At 41.1% G+C, this 16,785-nt stretch overlaps 1 protein-coding gene and 1 long non-coding RNA gene across 3 annotated transcripts; both read right to left on the bottom strand.

Annotated features, from left to right (window-relative positions):
- Positions 1 to 9,021: 9,021 nt before the first annotated feature.
- Positions 9,022 to 13,121, bottom strand: LOC110778834 (uncharacterized). 2 transcript variants are annotated; one of them, XR_008923595.1, is made up of 2 exons: positions 12,236 to 13,121; positions 9,022 to 11,695 (listed from the first exon to the last, which is right to left on the bottom strand). It is a non-coding gene; the product is annotated as an uncharacterized lncRNA (long non-coding RNA). The 2 variants fall into 2 exon arrangements; XR_008923594.1 differs by having other exon boundaries at positions 12,643 to 13,121.
- A 267-nt stretch (positions 13,122 to 13,388) lies between these two features.
- Positions 13,389 to 14,558, bottom strand: LOC110778835 (uncharacterized). The gene is made up of 2 exons (XM_056832709.1): positions 13,928 to 14,558; positions 13,389 to 13,810 (listed from the first exon to the last, which is right to left on the bottom strand). The coding sequence occupies exons 1-2, from the start codon at positions 14,556 to 14,558 to the stop codon at positions 13,389 to 13,391; spliced, it is 1,053 nt and encodes a 350-aa protein (XP_056688687.1).
- Between the last annotated feature and the right edge of the window lie 2,227 nt (positions 14,559 to 16,785).

Here is a 16,785-nt window from a genome sequence, read left to right as displayed (position 1 = left end):
AGAATGGGCAACCCCCCAAGCTTATAAACATCCCATAGAGAAACGGACCATTCCCCAGTCATGGTATGGAGTGTGTTTGTAGTGGGGCTCCAGCTCTCACAAAAAGCACGGATAATGTTGGGGTCTTTATCGTATAAACAAAGAGAAGCCTGAACTGCCTTGTACACTGAGCAAACACGAAGAATGTCTCCAAAGCGGGATAATACATCTTCTGTCCACTCCCACCAGCCAGGAAGAAAAGATGCCTCGCCAGAGACCCTTAAATTTTTGGACTTCCAGCCCACTGAACCCGAAAGAATACGACGACCAAGCATTGGAGACAAGGCATCTAGTTGATACCTATCAGGGAGAGTGCTTTTGAGAACATAAAAAGGGGGATCACTAGAAGTTCCTGGAGTCACTTGGATCGCCATCTCACTGCGAAAGATTGACTGATCAAGAGATGCTCTCATGCTGCCAGTAGGGCGCCGAAGTGACCTTTGAATGATAAAATGGGTTCCAGTTTTTGGATCATCTTCCTCAGCGTCTCTAATCGAAAGATGAATGTCATCACCTTTCTTGAACTCTGAAAGATATACCATTCCTGCAATGACAACAAGAAAGGATGAGAAAGAATCAAACGGGATTGACAAACAAAAAAACTTGGTTGCTAATGACATTAGGCGGTCTTCAAACGGATCATCTGAGGATGACAGGTTCACTGTGCAAACACGATGACCTGACACCCCTGATGGGTTCACTGAGCAAACACGATGACCCATCACGATAAATCCTCCTTCAAAAGCATCCAGGTCTTCAAACGGATCATCTGAGGATGACAGGTTCACTGTGCAAACACGATGACCTGACACCCCTGATGGGTTCACTGAGCAAACACGATGACCCATCACGATAAATCCTCCTTCAAAAGCATCCAGGTCTTCAAACGGATCATCTGAGGATGACAGGTTCATTGTGCAAACACGATGACCCGACATCCCTGATGGGTTCACTGAGCAAACACGATGACCCATCACGATAAATCCTCCTTCTTTCCTTGAACTCCCATTAAGCTGCGTACAAAAAACCACGCACGCATACAAAAATGGAGGATATGCAAATAGAGAAAGGAAATTTAGTCTAAATTGGTGTATGAAATCTACCTTTTAGCCTGAAATGGTCAATGCTTTGGATACCGAGATGGAGGAACAATCTTGTTTAAAGTGAAATGAGGACATGCGATACTTCCGTTGGAATTAAAAGCCTGTAAAAATATTCAGGCATTTCAGTTAGATAGAAAGCAGGTATATGAGGTCCAAAGTTTGAGTTGAAATACATGACTACACAAATGTTGCGGAGACAGAAAACTCAAGAAAATACCAAACATGATGATTCACTAGTCCACCTTTTATGCAGCATGTTAACTACATAATTAAATAAAGAAGGCAATAATGGTGTCATCAGTTTGTTTTGGAATGTCAAAGGCTTTAGACCAGTAGTATGGACAAAGTATATGGCAATGGCGGTTTGTCATCCATTCTCGACACTCGAGCAACAAATCAAATTAAATATTCGGTTCTTCTACAAGGGACATACCAAAAATTTAAGTCAATATATCGCCTGATAAGTTAGACTAGTTGGTTCGGATGGAATTATAAACTTTTTGATCATGATGTGATCTCAAAGATGATAAATTAGGCTAGTTGTATGAAAGAATTCAAATACGTATTATACGGAGCACAGGATATGATTAGTGTTGGATTTCCTCTCTCCCCGTGATTGTTGATTATGCCAATAATCAAGAAGGTCAACAAAATTCGGTGCTTTACAATCCAAAATTATACAAAAGGATAGAGGCATGAACAGAGGCAAGATGCGACTCGTAAAACCAAAAAAACAAAGAGCAGCGAGTGAATCACAAAAAATATAAGGAAATCAAATTTGCTAGTCTGTGTTAATTAACAATACACATCATACAAATATCAAAGTAAAAATATAAAAGGGATTGACGAGCAGGGATTAAAAAATAAGTGAATTAGATGAATTACCTTGATCCCGTCAAGCCGTCAGTGATTGAGAAAAAAGTTTAGTCTTCCCTTTATAAGTTGCGGGCCTTGCGGCTGATTTGTCAATGTAAAGTGCAAACCCTAGTACAACGGGAATTCAAGGGAGACTGTCGAGTCAAGCCAGAGTTAAAATCGTGTAAGACGGTTAAGTAAGAATTTGATCTACTCGTGGAAACGGTGAAGTCAAGAGGCTTTGAGACCCTGTCACCCTCAAACACTTCAAGACGTGTATGTGACATGATCTCAAGGGGGCAATTTGTAGACACTGAAAATTTAAAGTGTATTACGATTAATATAAATTAATTAATTTGGATCAATATCATAATATTAATCCATTTTAATTATTTTAGCCCACCTAAATTAAATATCCGAATTACTCAGATACAATTTGGATCATGTATTTTTGGGCTAGGTCATGTTGTTAGCCCAAAATAAACTAACCGAGTGGACCAGGTTAAAGACTCTCAAGTCACAAAATGGGCCCGAGCCTAAACCTATCAAGTCCAGTAAAGAAGTTTTCATCTCCTATAAATACTTCTCGTCTACTTCAGTGGCGGGGGATCAGAAATTCATTATTCTCAAGAGTCCATAAATTCTCTGGGAATTCTCTCTGAAAGTAGTCAATAAACACATCAAATTTGTGTCGACTGCTTAACCAAACTCAAACTCAGGTTGACATCATCAGACGATTGTCACCCTAAACTCAAACTCAGGTTGACGTCATCAGACGACTGTCACCCTAAACTCAAACTCAGGTTGACGTCATCAGACGACTGTCACCCTAAACTCAAACTCAGGTTGACGTCATCAGACGACTGTCACCCTAAACTCAAACTCAGGTTGACGTCATCAGACGACTGTCACCCTAAAACCAAATTCAGGTGTCATACACGTGTCACCATCAGCTGCAGAACAGAATCAGAGGACTTAGTTTATTTTCTTGTAAACTGTCAATTACAGAGATTGTACCCAAACATTCAAATATCAATAAAAATATTTTGTTACATTATTTTCTATCTTATTTTCCTAGACTAGAAAATTTGTGTAAACAGAAACGTTTCCACAACTTGTCTATATGTGACAAGTCATGAATCTTCACCTCATACTTCCTCGAGTTAGGTGGCTGATACGCTTTACCAAAGAAAATGACTTCATACGGAACACGCTGCACATAACCCAATTGCCGAGTAACCCGATCAAGTTTATACATCTCGCTAATATCACGATAACATATGGGCCCAATATAAGTAGTCCTCAGACTCTGAGCGGCGGGGTTGGGGTGGCGCCAAATGGCGTCAACAAAACCTACGAATAATGACAACATCAACAAAATATTATAACTAAAATATAAAACATACGCAATATGCACTTAAAATAATTAATTATGTTTGTTATATTACCTACTCTCGTGTGAGCTTGTCTAGTGGAGCACGAAACGATGCCAATTTAGTCTGATCCTTACGCTCAGGAGCATAAAACCATCTCAATACACGAGGATCACTAAGTCCTATATCCTTCCTGAATGATCGTGGTCGGAAGCATGGAAAATGCTCATATATCCACGCCTGAAGAAGCGTGAGAAAACCTCCAATACGTCGTGACTTTGATCGTGTAGCCATACTCGACTGGCGATAAAGAAAGGCTAAGCAAGATGAACCCCAAGAATAACTCTATACACGATCCAGATGATCGAAATTACATAAGATCTGTGAGCTAACATGACTTCTACTCTTATCAGTAAACAAACAACATCCAATAGTAGTCAACAACCAACCAGTCATCTCACAATCTGAGTCCCTACCCAATCCCTGCAAATTGCCAATAATAGTGGAAATCTTCACACAACCGCGCTCCCATATAGGCGCTTTCCCTGCTGCTTTCCTTGCTTTAAGGGTCGCCTCATCGCTCACCTGAAGCAACTCAAGAATAAGACTCATAAGAGATCTGCTCGTGTCGTCGTAGGTACAACTCACTACACTCCCCTCAATAGGAATCGCAAGTATCGCCTGAACGTCATGCAACATGATCATAAGATGAGATTTTTCGAAACAAAACCTCTGCGAGAGTAATGTCATCAAGTGTCTTAGTAGGTAAAATATTTAATAAATATGTTGCTGTTTCTAGAGAGTCTACCGAATAAAATGGTGAAAGTGATGCATGAAAAAGGAGGGTACGAGACATGTTATTAATAGTTTTAATCATGTATTCAACTTTATCATTTGGAGAAGACGTGTGAGGACATGAAAATCCGAAAAGCATATCATTCTTGACACAAAATAATTTAAATGGGTCACTATCAAATTCTCTCCCATGGTCACATTGGAAAGCTTTAACATGACGTTCAAATTGAGTAAGGCCCTGTTCTTTTTGGCTTAATTTCAGTTTCAGGACTTATTTGGCAGTTCAGTTCAGTTTAGTTCAGTTCAGGAGCATTCAGTTCAGTCCAGTTCAGTTCAGGAGCATTCAGTTCAGTTCAGTTCAGTTCAGTTCAGGAGCATTCAGTTCAGTTCAGTTCAGGAGCATTCAGTTCAGTTCAGTTCAGTTCAGTTCAGTTCAGTTCAGTTCAGTTCAGTTCAGTTCAGTTCAGTTCAGTTTAATTCAATTCAATTTAATTTAATTTAATAATAATAATAATATGTTATTATTATTATTATCATTATTATTATTATTATTACTTATTGTTGTGGGATCTTTTACGGTGATGACGTGTCACGCGTTCCTCGGAGGTATCAAGTATGAGCTGGCACGAACTTCTGGCAACCTGCAAATCAAGAATATTCCCGTAGGAATATTCCCTCCGATGCTTAAGTAAGTATAAGCTAGAAAGAGAAGTAATTTGTAGAGAGAAGGCAGAGGAAAGATAGTTTTAGGTTGGTGGGAATGAATTGATTGTCCCGTTTACCTAGGGATCTGCACTATTTATAGTGCTAGGGTTTCTTGGGATTTGGTCCTGCATTGATTGGATGTTTGTGCAAGATCAGGACACGTGTTTTGCTGGGGATTTGTTTTGAACTTGATGGGCCTTTTAAGCGTTTGGGTTTCTTGAAAGCCTTAGAAATGGGCCCCTCCTGAGCAGGTGGGTCTCATGATCTTCTGATGGGCCTTTTAGGCCCTCTTTTTGGGCCTTCATGGTACAGCCTAGGTGGCGTTTGTTTTAGGCCACATCATTTACCCCTCAAGGAGGATGCCCCTCGCCCATGTGGGGTAGGCTGCTTGACCTGAGGGAGTGCCACGTGTGATGGCTTTTTAGAGCTTGGTTTCTCCTTTAAAACCTTCAGAAGTTCTCTCATTTTCCTTTTGTTACCTCAGAGCAATTTTTCTAGAGAGAGAAAGAGAATTTGGTTTGCCAAAGATCTGCATGTGCTTGCGTTGAGTGTTCTTGGATTCTTGTTCAGTGTTCTTGAGGCTTTAGAAGATTTTCCTAGACTTCTCATCAGATCGATCATTTTTGGTAAGTCCTTTATCAAAACTCTTGTTTTTCTGCATGCTTGTGGAACTTCTTCTCTTGTCGTTTATAGTATCTTGGGGAGGCGTCCTGTTGGTTTTCGACGCTCTTTTCTTTCTTTTTACTAAAGTCAGACGTCCTGTTCCTTATGCAGGGCGGCATGGCTCGAATTAGGCAAACGACCAATGTAGGTGCATGGGCAACACCACGAGAGAGGGACAACATGGTTCCTTTTTCGAACCCGTCTCAGGGAGATAGGAGTGGAGTCAGCTCCTCTCGTCATTCAGGAGACGGGGCCGTAAGGGCGGCTCATTCTTCTAGGAGAAGGAAAAGCGTGGCTTGCCGTCCTCGCGTTCCGCGCGAGGATTTTGAAGGTGACTCCTCTAGTTCTTCTGACGAGGAGTTTGCAAAAAATCTTCCTCCTATGGCCCGGGGAGAGAAGATGTTGATTTGTTTCCTTCTGACATCTTTCCCAGCATGAAATGGCTGAGGTATCTGAGGGAACAAGGACATGATTTTGAGCGTTTTCTGCTTTTTCCCCCAGGCTTTAGTCTTAGGAGCCCTCGACCCCATAATTCTGTGGACCAACTCTCTCAAGGAGTGGTCGCTGTCTACACAGCTGCTTTTAGATTGGGCCTTAGTTTTCCTTTGCATCCCTTTGTGATGGACGTCCTGGAAGGATATGATATTGGCCTTGCTCAGCTGACCCCTAACTCTTGGGCAAACATTTTTGGGTTTATTGCCAAGTGTGCTTTGAGCGACATCACTACTTCTTTTCCTGCTTTCCTCCGACTTGTAGCGATTGCCCCTTCCTCTCACTCTCCCCAGGGATGGTTCACCCTTTACAGTCGTCGGGGATATAAGACGGTAGTGGGTAAGACCTCTAGCTAGGTTTGGTGGAGGAAGAAGTGGTATGTTGTTCGAATGGAGGACCTCTCCCTTTCAAGGCGTCTTTCTAGGTGGAACCATCGACCCCGCTATTTATCTAGGGATTACGCCTTCCCCCGCCTTTCGTCAAGGGATTGGGGGCTCATAAAGCTCTTATTTCAGGCCGAGATGTATCGGCTGTCTTCAAAGAGCCATGCATGGGTGCCTAACGCTTGGCTTCCCCATGTGGGCCAGTTCACCAACATAGTTTTCCTTTCGGTCGTCGGTCTTTGTCCCTATTTGAGTAGAGGTAGTTTCCCATAGATTTTCATTCAACACCTTTGTTCTTTTTCTTCTACCAACTCCCTTGGTTCTGTAGATTCTGCCATGGATCGTTTATCCTCCGAGGACAAGGGCGTAGTGGACGTACCCACTTGGTTGTCTGAAGTGTATACTGAGGACATTCTCAAGGCCGTGGAGGCGAAGAAGAAGGACTCCTCCAAGGAGTCTAACGCGGGTGCCTCTGGTGACATTGTCAAGGTATATTTTTTGCCTTTAATATGCTTTTGTATTCCTTTCAGATCTAGACTTGATCATTTTACTTGTTGCATTTTTCAGGAGCCCACTTCGTCAGCTACGAAGAAGCGCCCTGCGTCTTCGGCGGTGGCTCCCAAGCCAAAACGGTCATTCTTTAAGAAGCTGAGTACTGCCGACGCTGCAACGAAGCCGTCACTGGCAAAACCATCTGCTCCTCTGACTGGGGGAGAGGTTCCCCTTTCTCAGGCGTCTATCCCTCTGCCTGAGCACAAGGAAGTCTCTCCCCAGGTGGACACTGAAGGAGATTTTGCGGCCCAGTCGGCTGCTGACGAAGTAGCGGCCGACTAGGCTGATGCTGTTGGAGCTACCACTTCGTCCAAGGAGAGCAAGGGTAAGGGCAAGGAGACTGATGTTCCTTCTGCTGGCGACGCTTCCATGCCTCCTCCTGCTCCGTCGAGTGGTTAGTGTTTCTATACTTTTAATCTGTTATGACAACTTGGTATTGTATGGTATTTAATATCTTTGACATTGATTTAGTTGATATGTTCAAACGGATGCGGCATGCTGAGGTGGCGAACATCCCCCCGTCAGACGGTTTTAGCTCAGAGGCAAAGGATAAGATCCTTTCAGACGTCTATGCGGCCATTCATGAGGAGTATGTGAGGTCGCTTTCCGGGATTGACTTGGGGTACTTTGGGTCCATTCAGTCCCTCGTACTCGATGTGAGATACTTATTCATGGACTTCTTTTCTCATTTTTTTTACTCTATTTTTGTCTCGGCAGCTCTTCATCCGCTTTGCCGAGAGTAGGCACTACCTCTTTGATATGCATACAGAGATGCTCAAGCATAAGAACCAGATTGAGAATCATGTGAAGTATGCTGAGAGGACAGCCAGATTGATCAACGTGGACGCGGACAAGAAGATTAAGTCTGAGATGGACGCTCTGAAAAAGGCTGAGCAGGACGTCCAGAATTATGAAAAGAAATTGGTAGAGCATGAGGAGAGGTTGGCCATGCTGAGGAAGGAGTATTCCTCCGTCTCGGAGCGGGTGACCAATTTCTCCTCCAAAGTGAACGCCTTGGAGGGTCAGCTTAAGGCTACGCAGGGCGAGATTGAAGCCGTGCGCAGAGCGGCGATGAGCTCTTTCAAGTTAGGCGAAGAGTCCATTTTGGAGAATGCTCGAAGGGCGTGGGATCAGTCTATGGATGGCAAGGACTTTTCCTGGTTTAAACGTCGTATCTCCTACCAAATGGCCGTCTCGACGGCTAGACGCTTAAGCCTAGATCCCCCTAAATTTGTTAGCGAGGGGGAGGATGAGGACATGGAGGAAGAAGAAGTGAACTCCCCTAAAGGCCAAGACGTTCAGGACGGGAGTTCCACCGCCCCTCATCCTTAAGTAGCCTTTTGTGCAATTGGTTTGAATGGCGCCGTGGGCGCTTGTAATAACTTTGGTGCCTTTTGGCATTTATTTGTTTTGGTTTGTTTGCGCCTTGAGCGCATGTATAAACATTTTGTGCCTTCGTGCACTGGTTTTATTTTAATCCATTTCAGTTCGTTACTGATTTCGTAGGAATTCTTTTTATGGGTCCATTTGATGGACGGGAACCTCAGTGTTTTAGGTGATCAGCCTAATTTGAGGAGGTCAACCGATTAGTCTTTTTTAGACGCCTTCCAAGGAGGAGACGTCATTTTGAATCTCTGCTCTTGTTGAGTCTTACTTTGCGTTTTTGTTAGTACATGGTACTTTTAGCGCCGTCGTTTGTTTAGTAAATATTGACGCCACCGTTTGGAGTTTCTTTTGTTGTTGTGGGGTTCTCCACCCCTTAGTGTTTTAAGGGGTTTTACCGAGACTTGTATTTGTCAGATAAGAAAACATTCATTTTACTAAGTTGCAAACTAAATTCACCGCGTCGTAGGCGGGCATTTACAGGCCGTTTTGTAGGCTCTAGTACAATAGTTAGGCCGTTTTGTAGGCTCTAGTACAATAGTTATCCTAATGACATTCTATTTTCAGCCACTTTCCTCTATCTTGACAGTTTCTGTAACGCCCCGACTTTTTGGCTCCTTAATTATTGATAATAAACCGCACTTAATTGATCATAGCAGCGGAATTAGGCTTAATTAATCCTGGGACCTGTGGGTATGGGCCCACAAATAAAATAATCCTTAATAACATTCCATAAATAATACCACTTTCCCAAAAATAATTATAAATCAATATTCTTATAACAACCTCAGTAATAGGATTTCCATAATAAATAATTTCTCATCTCGATATCTCCATAATAAAATATTGACTCTAGTAATAACTTTCGTCTTGAGCAACTCTAGCTCCTTAACCGAACCTGTACATCATCATAAAAATAGAAAACAGGAAAAACATAGAAAAATGCCAAAAATGAGTGGAAAACTCAGTAATATTACTCCAGCCCGTTAAAACAGTTTTATTTTGAAAATCACTTGGCACATGTCAATCTTTAGCATTTATTGTTCGGAAATAACTAACTTAATCTCGTTATCTTGAAAACTGTGTCGGCAAGGAATCATTTCCTTTACAGCTCATTGGCAAGTACAGGATTTGGCAGAACTTTTTCTTACATCTTTTCAGGGGGGGGGAACTGTTTCCCAAACTTTAACTTTAACTTTAACTTGCCTCCACCTGTAACTTGTCTCCACCTGTAACTTGTCTCCACCTGCTAGTTCAGTTCACTTTTCCATGCCGACAAAAGCAACATCGTCTTTCTTTAAAATCACTTTATAAATATCTTCATTATTTTCGAACAACGTCTTTAACATCATGATCATAATCATAAAAACATATATCATCATTTATCACATAAAACACATAATAAACATATAATCACATAATAGTCACACATTTCATATACGGGCATGTAAAGCTTAAATGTTGGACATAATAGTTATAATAACATAATATAATACTTTTATATACGGGCACATAAATATAATTGCTGGACATAAGTATTACGCCTTAAAACATTATACGGGCATAAATATAAGTGTTGGACATAAAAATTACGTAACACATACGAGGGCATGAGGCTAAAATGCTAGACATAATAATTACACCTTAAAATATTATACAGGCATATATATAGGTGCTGGACATAAAAATTACCTCGATCACCATAACCTTAAAGTGACTATATCTTTATACTCCAAAACGTATCTTCCATAACCCACCAAACGTTTTATTTGATAAGCCCAATTTCTCCATAATAACAATAAAAACCCATAATTAGGAATGGTTACTCATTAAACTTAAATAGGCAACCTTAATAAAATCAAATTACTTACTTAACTTTGCTTGCCCTTGTAACCGAAACCCACCAGGAAAATAGTTGACTTTAGCCCATAAATAATACTCCATCATGGATTCAAGGCCCACTTATTTATACCCCATTTATACTTTATTGGCATTTTGGTATAACTATCAGCAAAATCAAAGGAAGCAAGGTGAAATGAAACCCACACAAAAACAGTAACTCATGCTTCAACAGAGACGCGACTTCCGGCGACGACAGAAGGTGGTGTCGGGTTCATGGAGGTGGTCTGAGGCGACGAAGGAAGGACTCGCCGACCAAGGTGGTTGCAGTAGCGGCGGTGCCGCGGTGGTCGAAGGGAGGAGAGAGAAAATAGGTAGATATCAATGATTTCTTGAATTTGCACAAGGAAAAATAGAGAGGGGAAATAAATCAAACTTTGGAAATATAATCAGAAATATTAATTGAGTTTTGAGCTTGAAGAACAAGGGGGTTTCAATGGCTATTTATAGGAATTTCTTGTCATGGTGAGTCATTGAAGAAGAGGAAAAATTTGGACATTTGGCAATCAAAATGTTAGTCTTTTGCCACGCATAGAAGCCAATTGCCTACAGACAGAATACTTGAAGCAAAGAGAAGTCAAAATACTTGCCACCAAGCTCTTTCATGGAAATTACACGTATAAAGAAGATGGGGAAGAAGACAATTGGAATTTTAACATTTTAAGGGCAAAAATGTAATTTCCACATCAAAGAATAAAATCAGATTTTGGAGTAATGAAATGGGCTTGTACAAAAATAGTTGGGCTCAATTAATTGGTATTATGTCACAACAAAAAGGTAGACATAATACGATAATTAAAAATAGATCGGAAAAATTTAGGACGTAATTACGATAATAATCATAATTACAGAATAATAAAAGAGGCTTAAAAATACGGGGTGTTACATCCTTACCCTCTTAGAAAAAGTTTCGTACTCGAAACTGGATATCTCAAAACTTAAGATCAGTCTAAACTCAGACACTCACACTATGACATACTCTTTTAACAACCCAAAAATATTACTCACTTCTCTTAAAACACTTATTCTCATAACTTAACATCAATATCCCAAATAGCTGTTAAAACCTCAAAACATTATCATATCCCAAAGATCATACCCAGGCAGTGCTGAGCACTTCCGGCTGGGCTCCGCTCTGATACCATACTATAACGTCCCGACTTTTTGGTACCTTAAATATCGGTAATAAACCGTACTTAACTGATCATTAGCAGCGGAATTAGACATAATTAATCATGGGACCCGTGGGTATGGGCCCACAAATAAAATAATCCTTAATAACATTTCATAAATAATACAACTTTTCCAAAAATAATTATAAATCAATATTCTTATAACAACCTCAGTAACAGGATTTCCATAATAAATAATGTCTCATCTCGATATCTCCATAATAAAATATTAACTCCAGTAATAACTTTCGTCTTGAGCAACTCTAGCTCCTTAATCGAACCTGTGCATCATCATAAAAATAGAAAATAGGAAAAACACAGAAAAATCCAAAAATGAGTGGAAAACTCAGTAATATTACTCCAGCCCATCAAAACGGTTTTATTTTGAAAATCATTTGGCACATATCAATCATTAGCATTTATTGTTCGGAAATAACTAACTTAATCTCGTTATCTTGAAAACTGTGTCGGCAAGGAATCATTTCCTTTACAGCTCATTGGCAAGTACAGGCTTTGGCGGGGCTTTTCTTACATCTTTTCACGGGGGGGAACTGTTTCCCAAACTTTAACTTTAACTTGCCTCTACATGTAACTCGCCCATTTACTAGTTCAGTTCACTTTTCCAGGCCGACAAAAGCAACATCGTATTTCTTTAAAATAACTTTATAAATATCATCATTATTCCCGAACCACGTATTTAACATCATAATCATAATCATAAACATATATCATATCATTTATCACATAAAACATATAATCACATAATAGTCACACATTTCATATACGGGCATATAAACTTAAATGCTGGACATAAACATTACCTCGATTGTTTTTCCTTAACTGCTTACTTAGACTCCGGTAACCGATATTTCATAAGTTCCATCACTTTCAACCATTCTCAATGCCCCGTAATAGAATCATAACAATAGAATTATCACTCTTTACTAAAACACATGTATCCAAAATACTACACATTCTTAAGAATAGACAACCCTTTTTATAAATGGTGCTCCTTATGGAGTAAATGAGTAATGGTAGAAATCTTAGTTTAGCTTTTGTAAAATAAAATTTAAAACTTTGGTATCAAATGAATAAGAAACATGTAATAGTAGGAATTAAGAAACTTTTGGGCTTTTTAAAAAAAAACAATAAAATGGGCTTTTAACATATTTAGAGCTCATATTATAATTTGGGTCTTTGGAAAATTGGAACCAGGGAAGAAGCTTACATAATAAGAGACAATTGAAGGCATAATAGCAGCAACAACACGGTGCAACATCAACCAGAGATGTTGCCGGCAAGGTGGACTCGGCAACAGGAAGCAGGTGGCACCGAGTTGGAGGTGGTGGCTGGATTTGACGGCAGAAGGTGGTGGCTCGGCGGTGGCCAATGGGTGGCTCCGCGGTGGTAGAACGGAGGAGAGAGAAAATGGGTGTCCATTAATGGTGAAAAATCAAGGAAATAAATAGAGAGGGCAAACAAATTAAGCTTGTAATTAAATAAAATCAGAATATTAATTGGTTTATAGCTTGAAGAACATTGGATTTTCAATGGCTATTTATAGGAATTTCTTAACATGGTGAGTCATGGAAGAAGATGGAGAATTTAGACAATTGTCAATCAAGTTATCTGGGTTTTTGACACGCATAGAGAATGAGAGTGAATTGCCATGAACTTGGACATATTTCATGAAGAAAGAGAAGTCAAAACTTCTGTTGGCTCAAGTGTATAATTACACGTGTAAAGAAGGAGAAAGAGAATTGAATTTTGGTCCTTTGATTGACCAAGGGCATAAAATGTAATTTCAGAGATTAAAAAGAATAATCAGATTTTGGAGAATAAAAGTTGGCTTAAAAGAGAAAACTCATGTATGAAAATAAATTGGGCTCAAATAATTCTTATTATGTCACAATAAAAAGTTAGGCATAATAATATATTTAAAGTAGATCGGAAAAAAATTAGGACGTAATTACGTTAGTAATCGTAATTACCGAATAATAAAACAGGTTTAAAAATACGGGATGTTACAGTTTCTGTTTTGGCTGGTTTACTCTCCTTGGCGGCTGGCAGCTCGTCTTTGTGCTTTCTTTTGCCTCTGGCTTCGGCAGAATCTTGCTTCCATGCTGACGGGTTGAGGGTGGTGAGATAACAGTCTCTAGCTTGTTGTTGGTCTCCACGTATGGTGCATATCGCCCCATCATCGTACACAAACTTCAAAAGCATCAGATGGGTGACGACTACGGCTTTAATCTTGTTCAAGATGGGTCGTCCCAGGATGACATTATATGCTGTTAGGTCCTTAACAATCAGGAAATTCACCTCCATCTTCCGTCCATTTTTCCTGTCTCCAATTCGAACCGGCACAGTGATGACGCCTACAGGGTGTATGATGCTCCCTCCGAAACCAATGATGGGATAGTGTATACTATCCATGGTTTTGGGATCATGTGCTAGGCGATTGAGGCATTCCAGGCTCATTATGTCGGACGAGCTTCCCGTGTCTATTAGGATACGCTTTACCCTCATATTGGATATCTTGAATTCGACCATAAGAGGATCATCATGCGGAGTGGCTATTCGTCCACCATCCGACTCACATATCTCTATCCGTGGGAATGGATCCAAAGGTGACTTTGCTGACAGCATTACTTGCCCTAGGCGGCAAGCATAATCTTTCTGCCCCCCCATGGTGGGTCCTCCAGCGGCCGGTCCTCCAGATATGATGGCTACAAACCCCCATTCGCTGTGCTGTCCCTCCGCAGGTGAGACAGGTGACTTGTTCTTTTTGTATTGGTTTTTCCCAAAGCCGTGAGCATTCTTCTGTAAATAGTTCTTGAGATTTCCTTTGGAGGCCAGGCCGTCTAGAGCCCTTTTCAAGCTTCTACAGTTCTTGGTTTCATGTCCTATGTCTTCATGGAACTGGCAATACAACTTGGGGTCTCGACTCTCAGGAGGAGATTTCATGGGGAAAGATCGTTCAAGGTCAAACCTGGTTCCGACGTCTTTCAGCATCGTGAGGAGATCTGTGTTATACTCAAAATATTCCCTTTCTTGTGGACGCTCTCTCTTGTGCCCAGGAGAGTTGGTATCATGTTCTTTTGAGAGGGCCCATGTGCCATTTTCTCGTGGGGCTTTTCGGTCCATTTTGTCTTTCTTTCCTGAGGACTCTGTTGTTTCTCCAATCCTTCCTTCTTTTGACGCGCTGCATATTTCTGTTGCATGGATAAATGCTTCGGCTTCGTCCAAAACTTCGGCCATAGTCCTCACGCTTTTCTTGACCAGGTCAAACTTAAAGGATCCCTTCTTCAATCATCTGATAAAATTATCGAAAGAGACGCCATCAGGCAAATCTGGGATCTGTCCGGCCTCTAGGTTGAAACGCTTCACATAGCTTCTTAGTGATTCATCTTTCCCCTGTTGAATCCGTCCCAAATGCATACTCGTTTTCCTTTCTTCCTTGTGTGCCATGAATCTAGTGGAGAACAGAGTTTGTAGTTCGTTGAAAGAGGGAATTGACCCTGGGGGTAGTCGTTCAAACCATTTAGACGCCACTCCTTTGAGAGTGGCCGGGAAATATTTGCACCAAGTGGCTTCGTTGGTTCCTTGAACATACATGTGATGACGGTATGCGACTAAGTGCATATAAGGATCGGTGGTCCCGTCATAGGCTTCAATGGTAGGAGTTTTTACCTTGGGTTCTTTTGGGGAGTTCATGATATCCTCTGAGAAGGGGGTACTCATGTGCCTTAGAGTCAGATTATTAAAACCTTGCTGAATGTGATAAGTTGGTTCACGGCGATTGGAAAGCACGCGGGGGCGCAAGCTTACCCTGTTGGGCGTCATCTGAGTCTGTCCTCGAGTAGAGGGGTAAAATGGTGGATCTTCCATCACAGGAGTGGACCCAATGTCTGATAGTTCAGATTCAACTTCATAATGCTCTTGACGCCTTGAGGCGGGCCGGAAGACGGCTGGTGGGTTTCCCCTAGACGGTGGTCGTATGACCTGGTCCCTTCGAAGTAAGGAAGTTGGGGGATCGCGGCCAATCCCCGAGAGCTCAGGCACCTGGCTAGCTTGTGGACGGGAGCCCTCTCCAGCCCTCCACACATTGGATCTAAGTGGCATTCTGTTTATCCGATTGATGCCTAGGCTGAGGGGTCTCTGTGGAGCCGTCCTCTCAGTGCTGTAGATTAGCATATTTTTCCGTATTTCATCTTGCAATGTGTAGACACCTACTTTTGTCCCCATTCCTAAAAGGGAAGGTTCGATGATGAATACATAAATCTCCACTTGACAACGCATCTCCTATAAAATAACGAATCTCAATCACCCTTCTCGTTTCACCCGAAAACCTGCTATTTATAGAAACCTGCTATTTATGGAAACCTGCTAAAATAGTAACTGCCGTAAAGGGTAGCTTCTAAAAGTGGCAAGTCATAAAAGATTGAAACCTGTCAGAATTAGGTGTTGCACTCCAACATAAATCCTAAATGAGATAGAAAACTACAAGAATCCTATTCCCAATATGATTCGGAAATAAGAGTTACGTATTAATTAAAATCCTAACGAGCCTAGAGTTCGTAACGGGCCCAGACGCATTCCGTCATGAAATTGTTACGCACTAAAAGACTCGATTAAGTCTCAAACACTACGGATTTCAGGAATCCGAATCTGACTAAGAAAACAGCCCAAACATCAATTTCAACGCCCAGCCCTGGGCGCTGAAATTGCATGGGTCCTATTTTCAACGCCCAGAGCTGGGCGCCGAAATCTTTGACGCCCAGAGCTGGGCGCTGAAAATACCTGGGACGTGTTTTTTCCTAATTCCTCGAGGATTAGAGTTCTACAATTCTATCTTTCCACGAACTTTCCCTATAAATACAGCACAAATTCGACGTGAAAGCAACACACAACACAATTAGATTCTGAGTATTGACTCCAACCCCTAGCCTAAGCCTCACGCTGCGAAATTGTTCACACGTTCTGTCGCAATCGATCCATAAATCGAACAGAACGCATCCTGTCCCATAATTTGAGATTCATTAAATAAAAGGAGAAACAACAAAGTCAAAGTGGTTAGTTTTCTGAGAACCGTGACGCACCTCTCAAGGGTGCGTCGTAATGTGCCCCTTCTCGATGATTTAATTGTTTTCCTCGCCCTTTTTATGAACTGTTAAACTAACTAAATCTGATTGTTCTATCACGCCTAACAAATATAATATTTTTGGGAAATTGGATTATCATGCTAGGTCCCTTAATGCTATTTAAATCAGATAATCGCGATCGATCTAGTATTATATGTTGCATATTGCTAAAATCAACTCAGATTAGTTTAATAGTTAACGCATGTCCCTTCAATTATTTATGCTGAGCT

Source organism: Spinacia oleracea, chromosome 6 (genome assembly GCF_020520425.1).
Source record: "Spinacia oleracea cultivar Varoflay chromosome 6, BTI_SOV_V1, whole genome shotgun sequence".
NCBI lineage: Eukaryota > Viridiplantae > Streptophyta > Magnoliopsida > Caryophyllales > Amaranthaceae > Spinacia > Spinacia oleracea.
The sequence above is the reverse complement of the archived record's forward strand: the minus strand, read 5'-3'. Positions and strand labels throughout refer to the sequence as shown.